At 39.0% G+C, this 16618-nt stretch overlaps 1 protein-coding gene across 1 annotated transcript in view; it reads right to left on the reverse strand.

Moving 5' to 3' along the window:
* Window positions 1-5489: 5489 nt before the first annotated feature.
* RELCH (RAB11 binding and LisH domain, coiled-coil and HEAT repeat containing) overlaps window positions 5490-16618 on the reverse strand; it is a 71377-nt gene continuing 60248 nt past the window's right edge. Inside the window, exons 24-29 of the mRNA XM_042869005.1 lie at window positions 16173-16236; window positions 14423-14561; window positions 13410-13526; window positions 12863-12951; window positions 11740-11810; window positions 5490-7291 (exon numbers count right to left, since the gene is read on the reverse strand). Of these exons, the coding sequence (XP_042724939.1) occupies window positions 7171-7291; window positions 11740-11810; window positions 12863-12951; window positions 13410-13526; window positions 14423-14561; window positions 16173-16236 (601 nt within the window). The 3' untranslated portion in view covers window positions 5490-7170. The remainder of the gene's footprint in view (window positions 7292-11739; window positions 11811-12862; window positions 12952-13409; window positions 13527-14422; window positions 14562-16172; window positions 16237-16618) is intronic.

Raw genomic sequence — 16618 nt, forward strand, 5'->3', positions numbered from 1 at the left:
TCCTTCTGCCTGAGCCATCTCCGCCACTGTGGTTAGCTTGCAGCCCTGGGTCGGCCAGCACATTTTCAAGCATTCATATTTGAGATACACAAGGAAATGCTTCTCTTTAAACAGAACAGTTTTATTAAGGCTCTTCCCCTTTTCACGTTTAGCGCACTACCAAAGCTATGAGCAGTGTTTATCTGCCAGCTGCTCTCTAACCACAGGTTTACAGGATCAAGCTGGCTGCTGTAAGCAGTTGGATGCCTTATCCTGGGCCTGAGGAGGTGCTGAGCACAGTGCTCTGTGCAGAGCTGCTCCAGGGAGCTCTGTGCTGCACAGCAGCTGCAGCATTTCTGCACTCTGATCTCTAATCTTGTCTGAAGTATGTGCTGTTCAGGCTGGAATTTCTCTCTTTTTTTTTCTCCCCAGTATGTGAGAACAGCCTCTTTTTGAAAAATTCAGACATTTTCCTCTGAGTTAAATGTAATGTTTCTAAGCCAAAACCCACAGAAGCCACTACTGGGTGCTTTATAGTCCTAATCATGTACTGCAGTAGATAGTTAGAAACTGAAAAGTGAATGCTTGGAAATACAAACTATGGAATGGATAGAAAGTGCTATCAGTGCATTTACATTTATTGTGTATATTGTTCTATGTAGTGCAAGTAAAAACTAAAAATTTACTCCCAAGCTGTCAGCTTTTCTTTCACAGAAAACATATTTTCAATTATAGAATAGTTGTGTTTTTTTTTTCAGCTATCTTTGCAAAATATCTATTTTGAATAAAATTGAAATGCTTGAAATCTGAAAGTTTTGAACTTCAGATGGTGTCTAAGTGTGTCCTGTTTCTTTTCACCCTTATGGGGTGCAAGCCTCATCGGTGCCATCCCTTGTGATGCTCTGCCTTCAGAAGAGATGGAAAACAATGGGCAGCCTTACAGCTACAACAGAATTGAAAAACTGATCAATGTCAGGATCCCTTTCTTTGTGAAGCCCTCAGAAGAACAGACAGTGACAGCAGTTGATAAATTAGCAGTGCCGTGGTCAGGATGGATCTCTTCTTACCTCCATCCTAGTGAGAGAAGTGGAAATTACAGGCGAAAAATACGTCAAGGAAGTTCAGCAGGCAGTCCTGTGTCGTAAGATCTACACAGGATGGACGGGATGAACAGGGGCTTCGGTTTTGATGTTTTTCACAAGTGTCACATCTGCAAACTGGCTTTTGTGCTTTGGTTTGCCTGTGCTGAGAGCCAGAGAGCAGTAAGGAAGCAAATGGTCTGGCTGAGGCCCCAGCTGCACATCTGGGCAACTGTGACCCAGCAGCACGGTGCCTTGGGCACAGGCAGGACTTGGGCTCCACTTCCCCAGCAGGGGGGGTGGGGGTGGGATAGGGACTGTGTGCAAGCTTGGGTCTTCATAAAAAGATCACTGAGATCATCAAGTCCAACTGCCAACCCACCCCCACCATTTCCAGTAATCATGTCCCACGTGGACACAAAGCAATTCTGGGCAGAGATGCAAAACTGAAAGCGTTTACATGCTTGTTTCAGAGGATCTCTCTTCATCCTACAGAGAAATGCTGTGGAAGTGCTTTGCATATTGGCAAAGGATTGGGGAAATCTGTTGGATCTAGGTCAGGGCTTTTCCTCCACTCAGCGTAGTAAATGTTGGTTGGGATTCCAAGCTCTGAACTACACACAAGCTTTGTAAATAGGAGAACCTGTTTCTCAGCTGGGACAGGTGAGAAGCCCAGAGCACCTGCAAAGCTGCCAGGGCAGCAGCAAGCCATGCAGGGAACCGGGGAGGAGGGGTGTACTGGCTGTTCCACCGCCCAGTGCAGGGAGAGGCCCTGCCGTATGGTGCAGGGTGCGCGCTTGCTAGCAGAGCAAAAGAGAAAAAAAATAAATACATGCCTGCACATGTTTAGCATAGAGTCTAATTTCAGTCCTGGATTCTGCCTATTAAAATGAATCCATCAAAAAGCTGCATTATTTACCCTCCAGAAACCCAAACACAAATAACACCGTCAACTTGAAACTGCCTTCTTCCTGTGCAGCGCATGTTTGGACAGCGGATGGTTGCCCAATCTGCACAGCGTGTGTGCTTCAAAATGTCGTGGCGGAGCAATGTGGGTCACATCAAACGCGCTTCTGGCAATCCCACAAGAACGCAGCAGTGCTGAACGCCTCTCAGAAACTTTTGCTACGTTCAAAGGAGTAAAAGCTCACAGCTTGCCGCTGCGATGGTGCCGAGTATTTGAAGTACAGGCAAGCATGGATTGAGCTGATATGTTATCACCAGCCTCTGTGGTGATAACAATGCCCACATAGTTCTGGAAGGAAATACAAACATTGTGGTGAATTTTTAACTTTGAATATTTGTTTGTGCTTCTGAGACCAACCTAATGATCTCCAAGACGAGTCGAGCAGTCATCCTTAGGACAAGAGTGCTGGGGAGCTTTCCTCACACTGCTCAGGGCCCCCTCAAGCTGTGTGCAGCATGGAGCCCTCGCCAGCCCACCCTGCTGTGAGGACAGGCACTGTAGCACTGCTCTGAAACACCACGCTATCAGTTCCGCAGAGCCATCCGTCACACCATCTGTCAGCGCACTGAAACTGTGATGAACTTTGAAATTTCACCTGAGGTGACCAATGCCTGGATTAATGAGCTCATTGATACCTCAGCAAAGGTTCAAGCTGAAATGAAACCTTGTCACCTACTAAATGCTACAGCTTCTTCCCTGTCCCCACCCCAGTTCCCATGCAGCACACTTAAAGGGAAGGTGTGACAGGCCCAGCAGAACAACACAAAGGATCCTATGTCATCATGCCTCCACCTCTGCAGCTGCACCTGAAGCCATGGAAATTTCTCAGCTTTTGGGAGATAGGAAAGATTTCCAAGGTCACAAAATAATATTTGGAACGGTTATACTCAAATGCACAGCAGGCACACTTCTGTGTATGCACAAAGTATTTAAATATCAGAATAAAAAGTGTCTGTTTCTAGAATGGAAATGCTGGAGGCTGTCCTGCGGAGGCTGATGTTTCAAAGACTCTCACAGGTGAGGGTACAGACCAGCTCAAAAGGCAAAGGATGAGGGAGACACTGAGGAGTGCATCCAATGTAAGTGCTGGGAAAGGAACCAGGCAGGTTCAGCAGTCACATTTCCAAGTCACTGATTTCTGCTGAAAGTTTCTAGCAAAAAGAAGGGTAAGTACATCTTCAGCCAAACAAAATCTATACTGGAAGAATGACACATACGGAATGTGGATGCCTCCAAAGAACTGCATCGTTCACCAGTGACATGTGTGTCTTTTATGATCTCTGTAAGCAGAGCCACGTTTTCTTACAGCTTACCTGTAGCACGGGAGAGCATCAAACCTAGAGGTGTGTGGCGCTTTAGAAACAGCATTCTTGGAAAATGATTACTCATTCATAATTACATGTTCAGATTAGCTAACACATGCTACATTATCATGCAGTGCTAACATCCAGGATCTCCTTAGCCTACAAACTCAACAGCAGCACTGCTCTATACCTTTGTTGACTCATTTTGTTGCCTAAACCAATCCAGTAGCTCTTGTTGTCTCATGGTTTCTAATTGCTAGAAGTGTTAGCCAAATATACTCACTAAACCAGCAAACCAGTTTCCTTCAAGTGCTCTTGCCTGGCACTATACTGTGATAAGCATTTGCATCCAATTCAACTTAATCTGTCAAGGATCAACGTCTTGCCAATCAGCCTGTTCTGTCAGCACACTAATGACTTTTCTGCTCAGTTAGGCTGTTTTTTTGTTGTTCAGTTTAATTAGTGCATTCTATACAGAAAATTACTTGTTGAATGCAAGACTTCAGTTTGCACAAACTACATTAAAACTCACAGAAGAGAACAACCCTACTAACACTATCACAACAGGGAGTACAGACATATTCCACGCTCATTTTTCTGTACCATCTTAAATCTTATCTGCATGTAGCAACAAATTACCACAGTATTACAGAATTCCCCCGTTCTTCACAAGAGATATTGAGAGAAAAACGATACACGAAATCTTAACATTTTAATTTGCAGTCATTAATGCCACGTTCCTCATTTTCTCTAGCCATGAACTCATCCAAATACTGCTTTCAGTTCTCCTAACAAAAGTGTACTTTTATGCACAGCAATAGCAGGATTTTTTCCTCTTCTCGATGGGGAGTGGGAAGGGGATGGTGAAGAATGCACAGCTCCTCAAAGAACGCCCTTTGTTCTCACTGATTACAAGATGGGAAAAGAGCAGTTTGCCTTAGAGCTTTAGAAAAGGGTCTCTTCCAGAACAAAATACAAACATATACTAAGTCATGCTTGTATTTAATCTGTACAAAACATATTTAGATCATGAACTCTCACCCAGGAAGCCACGTATTCTCTGCTGGCTGATTTTCACTTGAGAGCACAAGAGTCAAGCCTTCAAAAAAATACTTAGGTTCTGAGATTTCACTAAGGGCAGCATGAGACCTCCAACATATCCCCTATTTAAAACCAACACACTGCAGTTCATGCAGAGCTAATAAAGCCAAGGATTCTGTACAAGACAAAACGCTTTTTTTTTCTTTTGACAAAGTCATAAGCAATTGAAGATAACCCTTTGAGGATGAATTGCATTCCATGCTGGCTATCCACCTGCCTTCTTTCAATAGAGCATTTTCACCCAAAAGGTTCACTTACATGTTTTTATTTTTTTACAGAAACAGGAAGGACAGAAGTTAATTTTAAAGAAATAACAGAATTTAAAAAAAGACTTCTTCATTCTTTTCTTTCCTATTCCTAAATGCTACAGTGCCATAGCTTGGAGAAAACAAAAATCAAGCCAAGAAGAAACACAGATAGTTCCTGCCATCTTCTTGGAAATTTGTCAGCCTCTGATAAACTAACAAGCACTTTAAAAACTAAACCTCCTGCAACCAACATATACTAAAAAGAGACATGAAATTCAGGAGCTGAAACTCCTGAAGACTACTCACAGAAAGTTTGTTGAGTACACAGCAATTTTTTTCAGCTCAGGTTATTATAGTGGAGCTGGTCTTGCTGGGGCTTTGGTAGAGAGTAAAACACTGACTACCAAAAGCTAAACTTTGCAAGAGGCTGAACAAAGATGCTACATCTGCATCCACGAAATAAAGACTCTCACACCGCAGTCACCACAGTTAAATGGCTGTCGCAGCTTTTTGGCTTGCTCAGATCAGCAGGTTTCCAAACACTGGTGGAAGCTCAGCGTGGGTAGGAATCACACTCACAGACAGGCTGGATGTAGCTGCCCTCCCATGAAGAGCTTTGCCATAAGAACTCATTTTGGTCTCGGGACTACAGCGCTACCACCTGTGGCACTGCAACTATTGGCACAGATAATGACAGAAAAACAAGGCTAATTCTGTGTATTGGACATATATATACATATATGTTCATTATATATAATGGCTGTTTTGATGCAATTCTCTTTATGGAGAAGACTGGAAGTCACAAGACAAGGCAGGTATACAAAACTTTTTATTGACAACAGAACAATAGAGAGGAAACATCACCACTTCCCATTCCTCAGGAATGTCTCCATTTGACAGTCAGTCTGCTAAAAGCATACTTTCATGGTAACAAGCAACAAGAAGGCATGGAACTGTCTGCAATCTTGAGAAAAATGTTTCAGTGCAGTGTAAAGGGACTGACAGTGTGCAAGTGTGCAGCAGGCCCTGTCACAACACAAACATGGCAGGCAACCGTCTATGCAGAGCCAGCAGGCACAAACACGAAGCAGGCAGAAGGCTCAGATGATCTCTATTACTTCTGAGGGCAGCATGTGAAGTGCTGCCATCTATATTCTGTCTCAGGAGATGGTAATTTCTCCCATCACTCCTTTTGCTTTGCTATCCTTAAAGATGTTTATACTTCCAACTGAAGGGCACTGAGTCAGAGAATGCCTGATGCTTTACATCTTACCACATATTACCAGTTTATGCATGCACTTGAGTTTACTCTCAGAAGGGTACATTGACATAAAGGAAAAAAATAAGTGCTGCGTAAAAATGAACAGATTTGGTTCTTAATGCTTCCTTGGTAACAAAAACACACGATTACAGGATACTCCTTGTAATGCTTTTGTAAAATATGTTTTCAGTCTAGGTAACGCTTGAAAGAAACAGTGTGTGTCCAACTCCCTTAATGTAGTTTCAAGTATTCTGAAATGAAATTTGAACTGGAATTTAAACTGAACAACAAAATCTTCTGATTTGAGCTTTCATAGGACACAGAACTGCACAGTGAGTGCAAGATGAGTGTGTTCTTTCTCCTGCATAAGGTTACTCTGCCTGCAGTACTGCACTGGGTCCCCTGTAGTAGCTTATAGTTTGTTAATATTATCACGTTTTTCCTTGCCTTAAGCGTATGTGTGTCTGGATGCGTACATTGGCTGTTAAAGTGCTTCAAAATAAAACAAAAACTCCAACAAAACAAAACATCCCTCAAAAAACCACAACAGATGTGAGAATTTTATCTGAAGGATTTTGTACAGCATTTACAATGTCAGCATAAAGCATCTGAAACATGAGCATTCCCTGCAGACTGATGCAGTGCAAGCAGCCTTATACATTAGGTACTGCAATTCCTCTGGATTCAAGATGCACAATACTTACAAAAACAACCCTAGAAGCACAGACAAATGCTGGTGGCTCCTCCTCTTCTTTTTAGAAACATAATAAAAAAATCTGCATTACTCTTTCATAATTTAAATACATAAGTAATCTTCACTTTTATTACTTCATGACAATGACTTCAAATTTACATTATTTTAAGTACCGTCATAATAGCTCCATGTATAATACAGATATTTGCTGATATCCTGTCAGAAAATAATAATTAAAAAAACAAAAACAAAAACAAAACCCTTCCACTATATAAAAAAAAATATGCTGGAAAGACAAGAACACAGAACAGGGACTTGGTACAGACTATGATTTCAGTTTTATATCAACCACAGTTAACCCAAAAATTAACAGATACACAGCGATATTCAAAAGCAGTGCAAATATCTTTGGAGGTTAGAATAAAATTATACTACGAGAACATAAGACAGAAGAAATTAAAAGGCAAGTACTTCAAGTACAGGAACCAGTCTCTGTGAGGTCCATCTTAGTGTTAGTTGGGAGCTCCTTTTCCCACCTTACTTCTTCCTCTGGAACACGTTAGCCAACATTGCACCTGATGTAGTCAGCTGGCCCATTTTGTTCAGAAACTTGGTCTTTGTATCCTCACTCACAAGGCTGGCAGCGATCGACATCGAGCTAGGAAAGTCAACAGTTTAGTTACACAAGACTACAAGCAAAAAGAACACTGTGCTCTTCTTTAATAAGCAACTGAATCGTCTCGGCATGTTAGTGGTTTCATGAGCACAAAAGGTCACTCCACCGAGAAGAACTGGAAAACCATCAACAGTAAGGCCATATGCACCATAAAGTGAGTGATTGTGGCCCCAGGAACAGACCTAGTGGAAAGCTGTAAAACACTTTTGTGCATGTTATTTCATATATATATATATATATAAAAAAAAAAAAAATACATGCATTTAACTACCTTTGCAGCTCTGCGTGGCAAGGGAAAATTATTTAGGAACAAAAGTACATTCCAAGCACTAGCAACACTGAGAAAATAGAACAGCTCACTTCAGAAAGAAGTCTCACACCTGATGTCAAACCTGCAGCTTTAAGCAAACCGTGTTGTCTCGTGCACTTGAATAAACCTAAGGAAAACCAGGTACTGTACAAATGACTTCTGAAACACAGTTTGGGGTGATATCAGCTACTGTCCTCACACTGATACATTTAAGAACTGGAATTCTGGTTCATGTTTTCCAACATTATGCCACGATCATAAACTGAATATTTAGATGAGCTACAGCAGTGAATTACTTAAAAGTCAGTATGCCCAAAAAGTACTTCTGCTACTACAGAAACTGCATATTTCAATGTAGTTACAAAATCAATATGAAATCAAATCATTTGAATCTCATGTCTTTAAAAATAGCCAGAGAGGGTATCGACATACCTTGTCTAAAGCAAATACTTCTATAGGAAAATCCTTGCATTTACACAATTACAAAAATTAGAAATGAAAATGTCAAAATGCTTATTTTTTTTTACTGGTGTTGAGATGGATTATACATTGCATAGAGTTGCATGTATATGTAACTCTTGTATGGGGAAGCTCTGGGTACAAACAAACATTTATGCTGGACATCTTATAAAAATGAGTTTGTAAGATGTTTTTACCCAAGCTTTAAGTATCCTGTTAATTGCAGCAGAAAATGTTTAACAAAAAAAATTGCTATGGAAAAGATTCAGCTTTTAAAAAGATGAAGTTTAATCTTTTAACAAATCAATCTTTTGTCATTCCATATTATTTGACATGGGTTTTCTTACACCAAGGGCAAAGATATGATAACAACCAGTATCTTACTTTTGCATCAAGGCTTTTTCAGTAAGTTATCTCCTAGTTGCATTTAAGTCTTCATCAAATATATATTTAATGCTAAAACTAGGAACTGAAATTGGCAAGGGCTAAGCAATTAAAAGGAGATTCACGTGTATGAAAAGTTAATTTCTTCAGTGCTAACATACTGTGTTAATTTTGTGCAGTAAAAGACTGCAACCATAGGGCTCACTTTGAAGAGGAAAGGCCAGGAAAGAAGGAAGCAACAGGAAGACTAATCTTTTCCAAATCTTACAGTCTTCAGCAACTGTACTCTAAAAGAAAATAAGCTGGGAGTTGTATCATGTTTGCATTTATCTGTAATGGCTTCATAGTACTGTGGTTTCAACATATTTTCATAGATCAGATTCTAAGTAGCAGAGACCTCTTGTGTTAACACAACTACATTAATATAAACTAAAGCCAGGTAATTCAAACTCTACATGAAACAGGAATTTACCATTCAAACTGTATCCACGTAAAGAACAACTCTCTGAACTAAACAGGTTAAAACAATTTGAGAGAAATGACAGCACACATTAGACTCAATAACAATCCCCCTTGCCAATAGGCTTTTTGTTATAAACAAAAAAATGAAGGAAAAAAATCCTGGTCAACTGACGTGTGCCACTTGAGAATTCAGAAGAGCTCAGTCAAGGCATGTTGTTTGATACCTTTGGTTTTCCTGCTAACACAGGTCAGATAACATAACTCTTCGGGTTAAGACTAATGAAGTTCTTTAAAGAGACCAGCTTGATATTGAATACATTTGGCACAATCTGTGAGAAAAAAATATTGTTTCTCAGGGAAGCATTCTTAAAGAGATGTTTAGTATTTTCAAATGGAGTCTCCTAAAAGGCTGTCAAGAAAGTGCTTACAATTTGATGAATTACTTTACTTTGGAAAACATTTATCAGGCATACACAAGTTTCATCTTATACATTTAGATACGTACCCTGCTTCTAGTATTTTTCTTTACCTAGTCAAGGTCTGGTGGCTTTTTTATTTTAGTTAAAATGAGGAAAGAATATCAGCAAGTGAGTACTATTGCTGATAAGTGGATGGTTGGACTGGATGGTCCTGAAGGTCTTTTCCAACCTTGGTGATTCTGTAAGTCTAACTGTATATGAGTCCAATAAATGAGTCCATAAAACCCAGGCAAGGGCAATATTTGCTAAGTAATAATACCTATATACACAACCAATTCTCATGCCTCAATCTGTTAGTCAAAGTCACTGCTGAGGAGGAGGGATGTCCTAGCACAGCCTGGTTGGCGAGCACCCACAGCAACTGTAGCATATCTGCAAAGAGCCTGACTGCTGATAGTTGTCTGATCATAACTACCTTTTGAGTATCTACCTATGGAGAGTGCAGAGTATAGGAAAGACCTAAATCAATCTAATGCTTACTTGCAAAAAGTAGGATAGGTTTAATGCTGGACACGATTAGGTTTGTATCTTGCCAGAATCATTACTGCTAGGTTGTTTTTTGAGGATGTTGCTGAAAGAGAGCTGAGCATTCACCATTCCTTGAAAATGAAAAGGAAATACACAGTTGCTGAAGAATCTGCATGGAGTAGGAAAAGGGTGGGATTAGTAGAGAGCCTACATAGGGGAGTACACAGGTACAGATGTCAAAGAGCTCCTTTCAACTGAAGGCAAAAAGGATAAAGGCAGAAACACCACAGGTTTTTCTTTAAGTATGTGGTAAAGATACGAGGAAAAAAAATCAAAACAGCATTAAGTACTGAGTAAGTATTTCATCACTGAATACCCTAACAATTGGAGCATGCTCTGTTAGGACGGTCTACTTATCTTTCTTCATGAACAAGAAGATGACAGTACATTCTTTTGGTCTTAAAAGTTTTGAATTTCTTTTCTCTCGGACAGGACTTCTGTGACTAGGTAAAGACCATCTACCTTATTAGAGCAGATGCTATGGATTTATAGTTAGTTGTAGAACTTGAACATTTTTAGTCTTAAAATCATTTCACCTGAAAAGTCTAAAGTTAATTTTTGGTACACATCCAGAGGGTTGGCCTGATGTTACAGTTCCAAAGAATTCAGTCCTTACTACATCTCGTTCACTGCCAGCCACACCAGTAAGCTGTCTAATGACCACTGATTAAGCCTGAGATACTTTATTTGGTGCCTAAGAAACCTACTCTCTTTCTGAACTGCATCTCCTCTGTTCCAATTCTCGTATGTCTTTCCCACTTCAGTAGTTTGGAAACTACTGCTATTTACTGGCTGTCTGAACTCTTTTAAAATATATTCTATCAGTTTGTGACAGTTATGCGAGTGTGACAAACACGTTTCAGTAACTGCCTTTATTTGCACAGTAAAGTTATCCCTTTTTCCAGTATCTGCAGTTTCTTCTCAAACTCCTGTCCACATTGTTAAATTTTTTTTTTTTTAAGCTAATTCACTAAACAGCGTATTCAAACAGGTCAGTTGGTCTATACACTGGAGAAGCTGTTCTTGTGCACTGGTCACATGCAAGCAAAGACAGCAGCCTGGAGTAAGCTCTTAACACTATCAGAAGAATTCCTTCCACCTGCAGGCAATCCCCATGAAAAGATGGTTGCAGCATGCATGCTACATGCATTGCTCTAAACTTAGGCTAAGCGTCTCCTGCTTTCCCAGTGTATGGAACTGTTGAGTCATGGCCTGAACCAAAGATTGATCACCTGGAGAAAGGGACCCCATCAGCCCTGGGAGCACAGGTGAAGGCAATTCAGCTGTGTCACCAGAAGGGGTGGAGCCTGGCTGCACCACTCTTAGACCCCCCCCATTAAAGGGCTGACTGCCACTAGGGAAGGATTCTCTTTCTGGAGATCCCTCTTTGGTGGAGCTTTCCCCAATAAATCTGGAATCTTCTCATACAGGTAAGCAATCTTCTTCCCTTCCCTTATAGCACCTTTGTATTGTGCCGATCTTTCCATCATTACAACTTTTCCCACCATACTGATTTGTCCAATTGCTACACTTAGATTCAAGACAGAAATTCAAATGCTGTTTTCTACGGTTCAAAACCTGAAAATGAAGTATCATAGGAAAATGGGAACTTCATTACTAGGATACAGGTAGAATTGTGTTGCCCTGTGCTTTATACTGGAAGCAGAAACAACCACAGAGTGAATAGAAGTTCTGAATATGAGCACTAGTGTGGGATTTCTGGTCACAAGCACTGGACACCGTTCTGGAAGACACTTTACAGAACATTATGCTGGAGGCACAGAAAAAAAGAGAAGTGGAAGTCTTACCCCTGCGGTTCTTGGACGGTCTTATTTTCCACTTTCTGTTCACACTCTTTTATCATAGAGCTTAAAATAACCTAAAGCATATAAGGAAGAGATAGATAGGATGTTTTTTCTTTTACATCAACAATTGGTACCAAATCTGCTCCCCAAGTAATTCTGGCACCAGCGGAACAGTTTAAGAAGGTTCTCTTGTTTGTGAATTGCATTTAAGTTGCAACTAATTGATAATGCCTTGTGGCTAGAAACAACAAAACCATTCAAAGTACTTTAAGGAAGAAAAGGTTTTTGAACCAGCTACAAGAGTTCAAGACTCCTTCCCATCCCCCCCCTTCATTTATTTTTAAATAGGGTCAAACTGCACATACTTCTGTTATACATCTTCATCTCTTCCCTTTTTTTAAAGCAGTAGTTTATTCATTAGCAATTTGCTTTTATATACATCCATGTTCTCTGTATTTTCAAGTACACTTTATAACTTCTAATTACCAGCACTGTGCATAAAAGCAATGAAAGGAAGAAAAGGAAAAAATGATAGTGTGTAGAGGCAACATTTTTATGGAAAAGAAGTGCTAAAGCAAACATGAAATATCACTTCACTGACATCTTACAGGGTTTGTATGAATCTAGATTATTTTTTTTCATTTTACTTTAGCAATTCCAGTATTAAAGGTTTTTGCAGAATATTTTAGACTGAACTTTCCTGCTTGAAAGACAGACACTAGAACTAACTGGGTCTCACAGGTCTCTGTCACAGTTCCTACAAGCATCATGCCACAGCCAGGAGCTGATTAAGGCCTAATTTTTCCTTTTCTGCAGTAAAGTTGTAGTGAGCTCTCTAATTCACTGGAATTAGAGTAAAAACATTTCATTTTTCTTCAGCCTGTAAACATCCACAATTCTACTTGCATTTCTGACCTTTCAATATTTATCTGCAGAGTTACTCAACCTAAAAATATATTCTAAAAGATTCTACATCATGGGACTTATCCTTTGTTCCAGACCCCTTAATGCTATACGTTGTGGTACTATTTATGAGTAGCTCTTCTTAACTTCTAGTTTTAAATACCACGACATTTCAACTTTTATTCCCATTTCCATCTCATGCTCAGTAAACATTGCTGCTCACCTCATGCTCTGGTGAGAGATGTTCCATGTCAATCCGTAAACACTTAAGTCCTGGTAAAAAGTGATTGACCATTAAATCCTCTGAAATAACTAAAAAACAAGTTGTTAAGGAATTATAAAGACGGCCTCTTGAAATTCTGTATGTCTTCTCTCTCTTCTGATACTATACAATTTTGCTCTACTGAACAGAGACAAGCTACAGCAGCAATACCCAAGAAGACTGCATTTGATTCTTCACAACAAACAAAAAAGATGTCTGAAGCACTTTTAACTTCATATATTTCGTATGATACAATTTTTTTTGATACATACATATACACACACACACATTCACACAGAAGTACAGTTTAAATTACTGCCTAAGATCAAGGGATTTTATTTTTTTTTTTTTAAGTACTTACAAGTTCTACCTTCTGCGCAAATCTCACCTTTATACTGAGCAGATCATACTTTAGATCACACATTCAAAGCCAAAAGTAGCTATTTCCAGAATATTCATCTTCTCCCCTACAACAGAATCAACTAAACTTCACCTTAAGAAAGGATACAACAACAGGAAAGAGCACTGTAGGCTTCAAATAGGTGGGTAGCAATATCCAGTCTCTTAGAATCCACGGACTGCTGGTTGTTGACCAAGGCTAATTTGTGCAAGTGTGGAATAACAACTGTAAAAGTAAATATTAGAGTAAGCATTTGAAACTGCTTTCCATAGACGTGATTAGCATTAAGAAGTTGTTAAGTGATAATTGCAGGCATCCAAAACATCACTCATCAATGTGGGATAAAAGCTGCAAATAATGGCTTTTGATAGGACTGCTCATGCAAATGTAATTGACTAATGCAAACTTGAAACAAAACTGTAATAAGACTATCTAGAATAAAAAGGTACCTCAGAGTAGCAACCATTACAGAAAACATGCTGTAAAATTATTATTCCCCTGCTGCTAAAGTTGTCTGAAATATGTTTCTACTAATGGGTTTAGCCTGCAAAACTAGCTGCCTACATCTTGTGAGTATGATAGGTCCTCACATTTTGTTTACAAGCATCTCTTAGACAATCTAATAATGAACTCTGTTCTTCAATTTGCTTCACATTACAGGGCTATGGGGGAAAAAAAACCCACAACCCTATCTTGTTAATCTGGGATACGTTCACATTCAAGATGTGTGGGATACTTCATATTTACCAGGCAAGAGAGGCTGCGGTGAAGAGGGAGAAGTGGAGTAGAAAGCATTTTACGTGACAAATAATTGAGAGGAGAAAAAGAAAAAAGGGAAATTCTGGTGTATTTTGCAGCAAAGTGACCACTGCCTGTCAGCTGTGAAAAGATTAGTTGCTGCATGCTGTGTTCTGTATGTACATCAATGTTAGGTAAAGTGAAAATTCTATTGGCAAGGTCAAAAAAATAAAAACAAAAACAGGGACATAGGGGCACACCAAGCTTGAATACAAAAGAGTTTTCATTAACTTTTTGGTGAAAACAAAAATCAGTACAACCAGCCAACAATTAGCTTTGGGACAGGAAGAAGAGGAAAACATTCTTCCACCAGTGCAACTTACATTCATCTCTAAATCTGGGCTCAGCATTAGGTCCAACTCTTCCAAACGTTTTTATGATTTCTGTATGAAGAGAATGTTGGTCTTGATATTGAGGGTCCTCCAGGAAAGACGCTAGCTGCATTTTTACCCTTTCCAGAAGCTTAAGTACAACAAAGAGGGAAGAAGTTAGAAATCATTAAGCTTGGAGTATGTCTATAAAGCTTATGTATGTCAGATGATAAGCCCTGGATTTTCTGTTAACTTACAGTCTTTTCTGACAGGATGTTCCAACCCCTTTTGTTGCTGTCCCCTATTTTAAAGACTTAGCAGTGTTCTATTCTATTCTATTCTATTCTTAACTACTATGCATGTGCTCCCATATAGCCAGTCTCTTCCTGAAGTTTGCTTGGTTTTGATAATCACGTTTTTTACCTACTATAACTTTCCTCATTATTAAGATCTTCAGAGTTTTCCTGTTTAAATAGCATTGAATTCACTTAAGTTTCTTTGTAATACATCTCAAAAATATCCTTTTTTTTTTTTCCTGCAGAAGACAGATAGATAAGCATCATAAAATCAAGGGAATTAGAAAGGGTTCTAGAGGCTAGAAAAACTGAAACAAGATAAAATACATATTTATCTAAGAATGACCAACATTTAATTTGCATTCAAAGTTGTTAAAGTAACATTTTCTAATACATTTTGAAAGCAGCTGTCACTTCTGTACTCTACAGTTTATTATAAATAGTGCAATGAATACAGTAATTTTTGTGTGGTAACAAAACCATATTCTTTCCAAACTGATTATAGGCATGCAATCCAAACTACAAAATGGTAACTTATCCACCTTCCAAGTACTTGTGAGTCATCACAGACTTATTACTCACATTTCCTCAAGCGCATTCTTTTAGAATACATCGAGATTACAGGAAGAATGCAAGCTCTGCAGAATGCTGTGGGGACTTTACAAAGAAATCTGATGGTACAGCTATTACGTAGAACAAAGCGCAGTGCTTCTACTATTTAGAGCAGAATCTCAAGTGTCTTTTTCAGAACTCTGATCTATTAGCAAAGTTCCGTCATTCAAGAAACAGGCAGACATTACAGATCTGCATTATTCTCAAGGATCATTTCAGTTACTTCTCTATAACTTCAACATCATCTTGGATGTCATGAGCTATTGGAGATGGCTGCAGAGGACCAGCAGATATGACAGGAACTTCAAGTGATCACCTAAAGTAATTGGAAGCCAAGCACGATACCCCATGCAATCTAAAAATGGTATCATATATTTGTGTGGAGGCAAATAATTATCCCCATGACTTCTTGATTAGCACATGAAAGTTAAACTACCCATTTAATTTAGAAATAAGGGATTTGGATTTCTTAACTGACTGTCCAAGGAAAAGTTTTAAAAAATATTTTATTCATGTTTTTCCATCTTCTAGCACAGGCCTCTACCTCTATCTTTTTTTTTTTTTAATGTTTAGCTTGATATTTATAAGTAAATGTCTTTCTTAGTAGAAAGAAGGCTTGTGTGATTTTTTTTAAACACAAAACAAGTGAAAAACAAAAGAAAAAAAACAACAATACAAACCAACCAAAAATAACCACTGCAAAACCAGGAAGCATATTAAACAAGGACAAAACAACAACAAAATTTACAAACATTTTTTCTCCTTTTTTCCCCCCCAAAGTTAATAATTAAGTTAACGTATCATAAAATCTCCCACTACTTCTACAAAACAAAGGATGACAGTAGCACTGTTACCTCTCTTTGTGTAACAGTTTCCATGATGGTCCCAAAAGCAGGAATTGTTGCAATCCTCACTGAACTACAACAGAAATACATTATCTTTAATTGAGCATTAAACAATAAAATGGGTTTAAAAAAAAAAAAAAAAAAGAGCAAAACTCAAAGATTAGTATTTTAAGTTACATTAGTTTCTAACAATAACGAAACAAAAAAAAGCAGACCAGGAAAAAGACAGACAGGATTAACTCAAGGTCTCAATCTGAAACTCACAATTCAGGATCACTGGACAAGGTAACAAGGGCCGGTGCAACCCGCTTGTCAACTAATGCTTCACTCATGCCTCGAAGAGTCAGCTGTAAACCAGTCAACATGCAATAAAAAATGGTTTGGTAAACTGGAAGGAGAACTGGATTAGCTGTGGCTGAGGATGGGCAGGCAGACTCTTGGGATTTATCTTGGTT

The sequence above is a fragment of the Lagopus leucura genome, unplaced genomic scaffold (assembly GCF_019238085.1).
Source record: "Lagopus leucura isolate 7727_CA_CO unplaced genomic scaffold, USGS_WTPT01 Super-Scaffold_100002, whole genome shotgun sequence".
Lineage (NCBI taxonomy): Eukaryota > Metazoa > Chordata > Aves > Galliformes > Phasianidae > Lagopus > Lagopus leucura.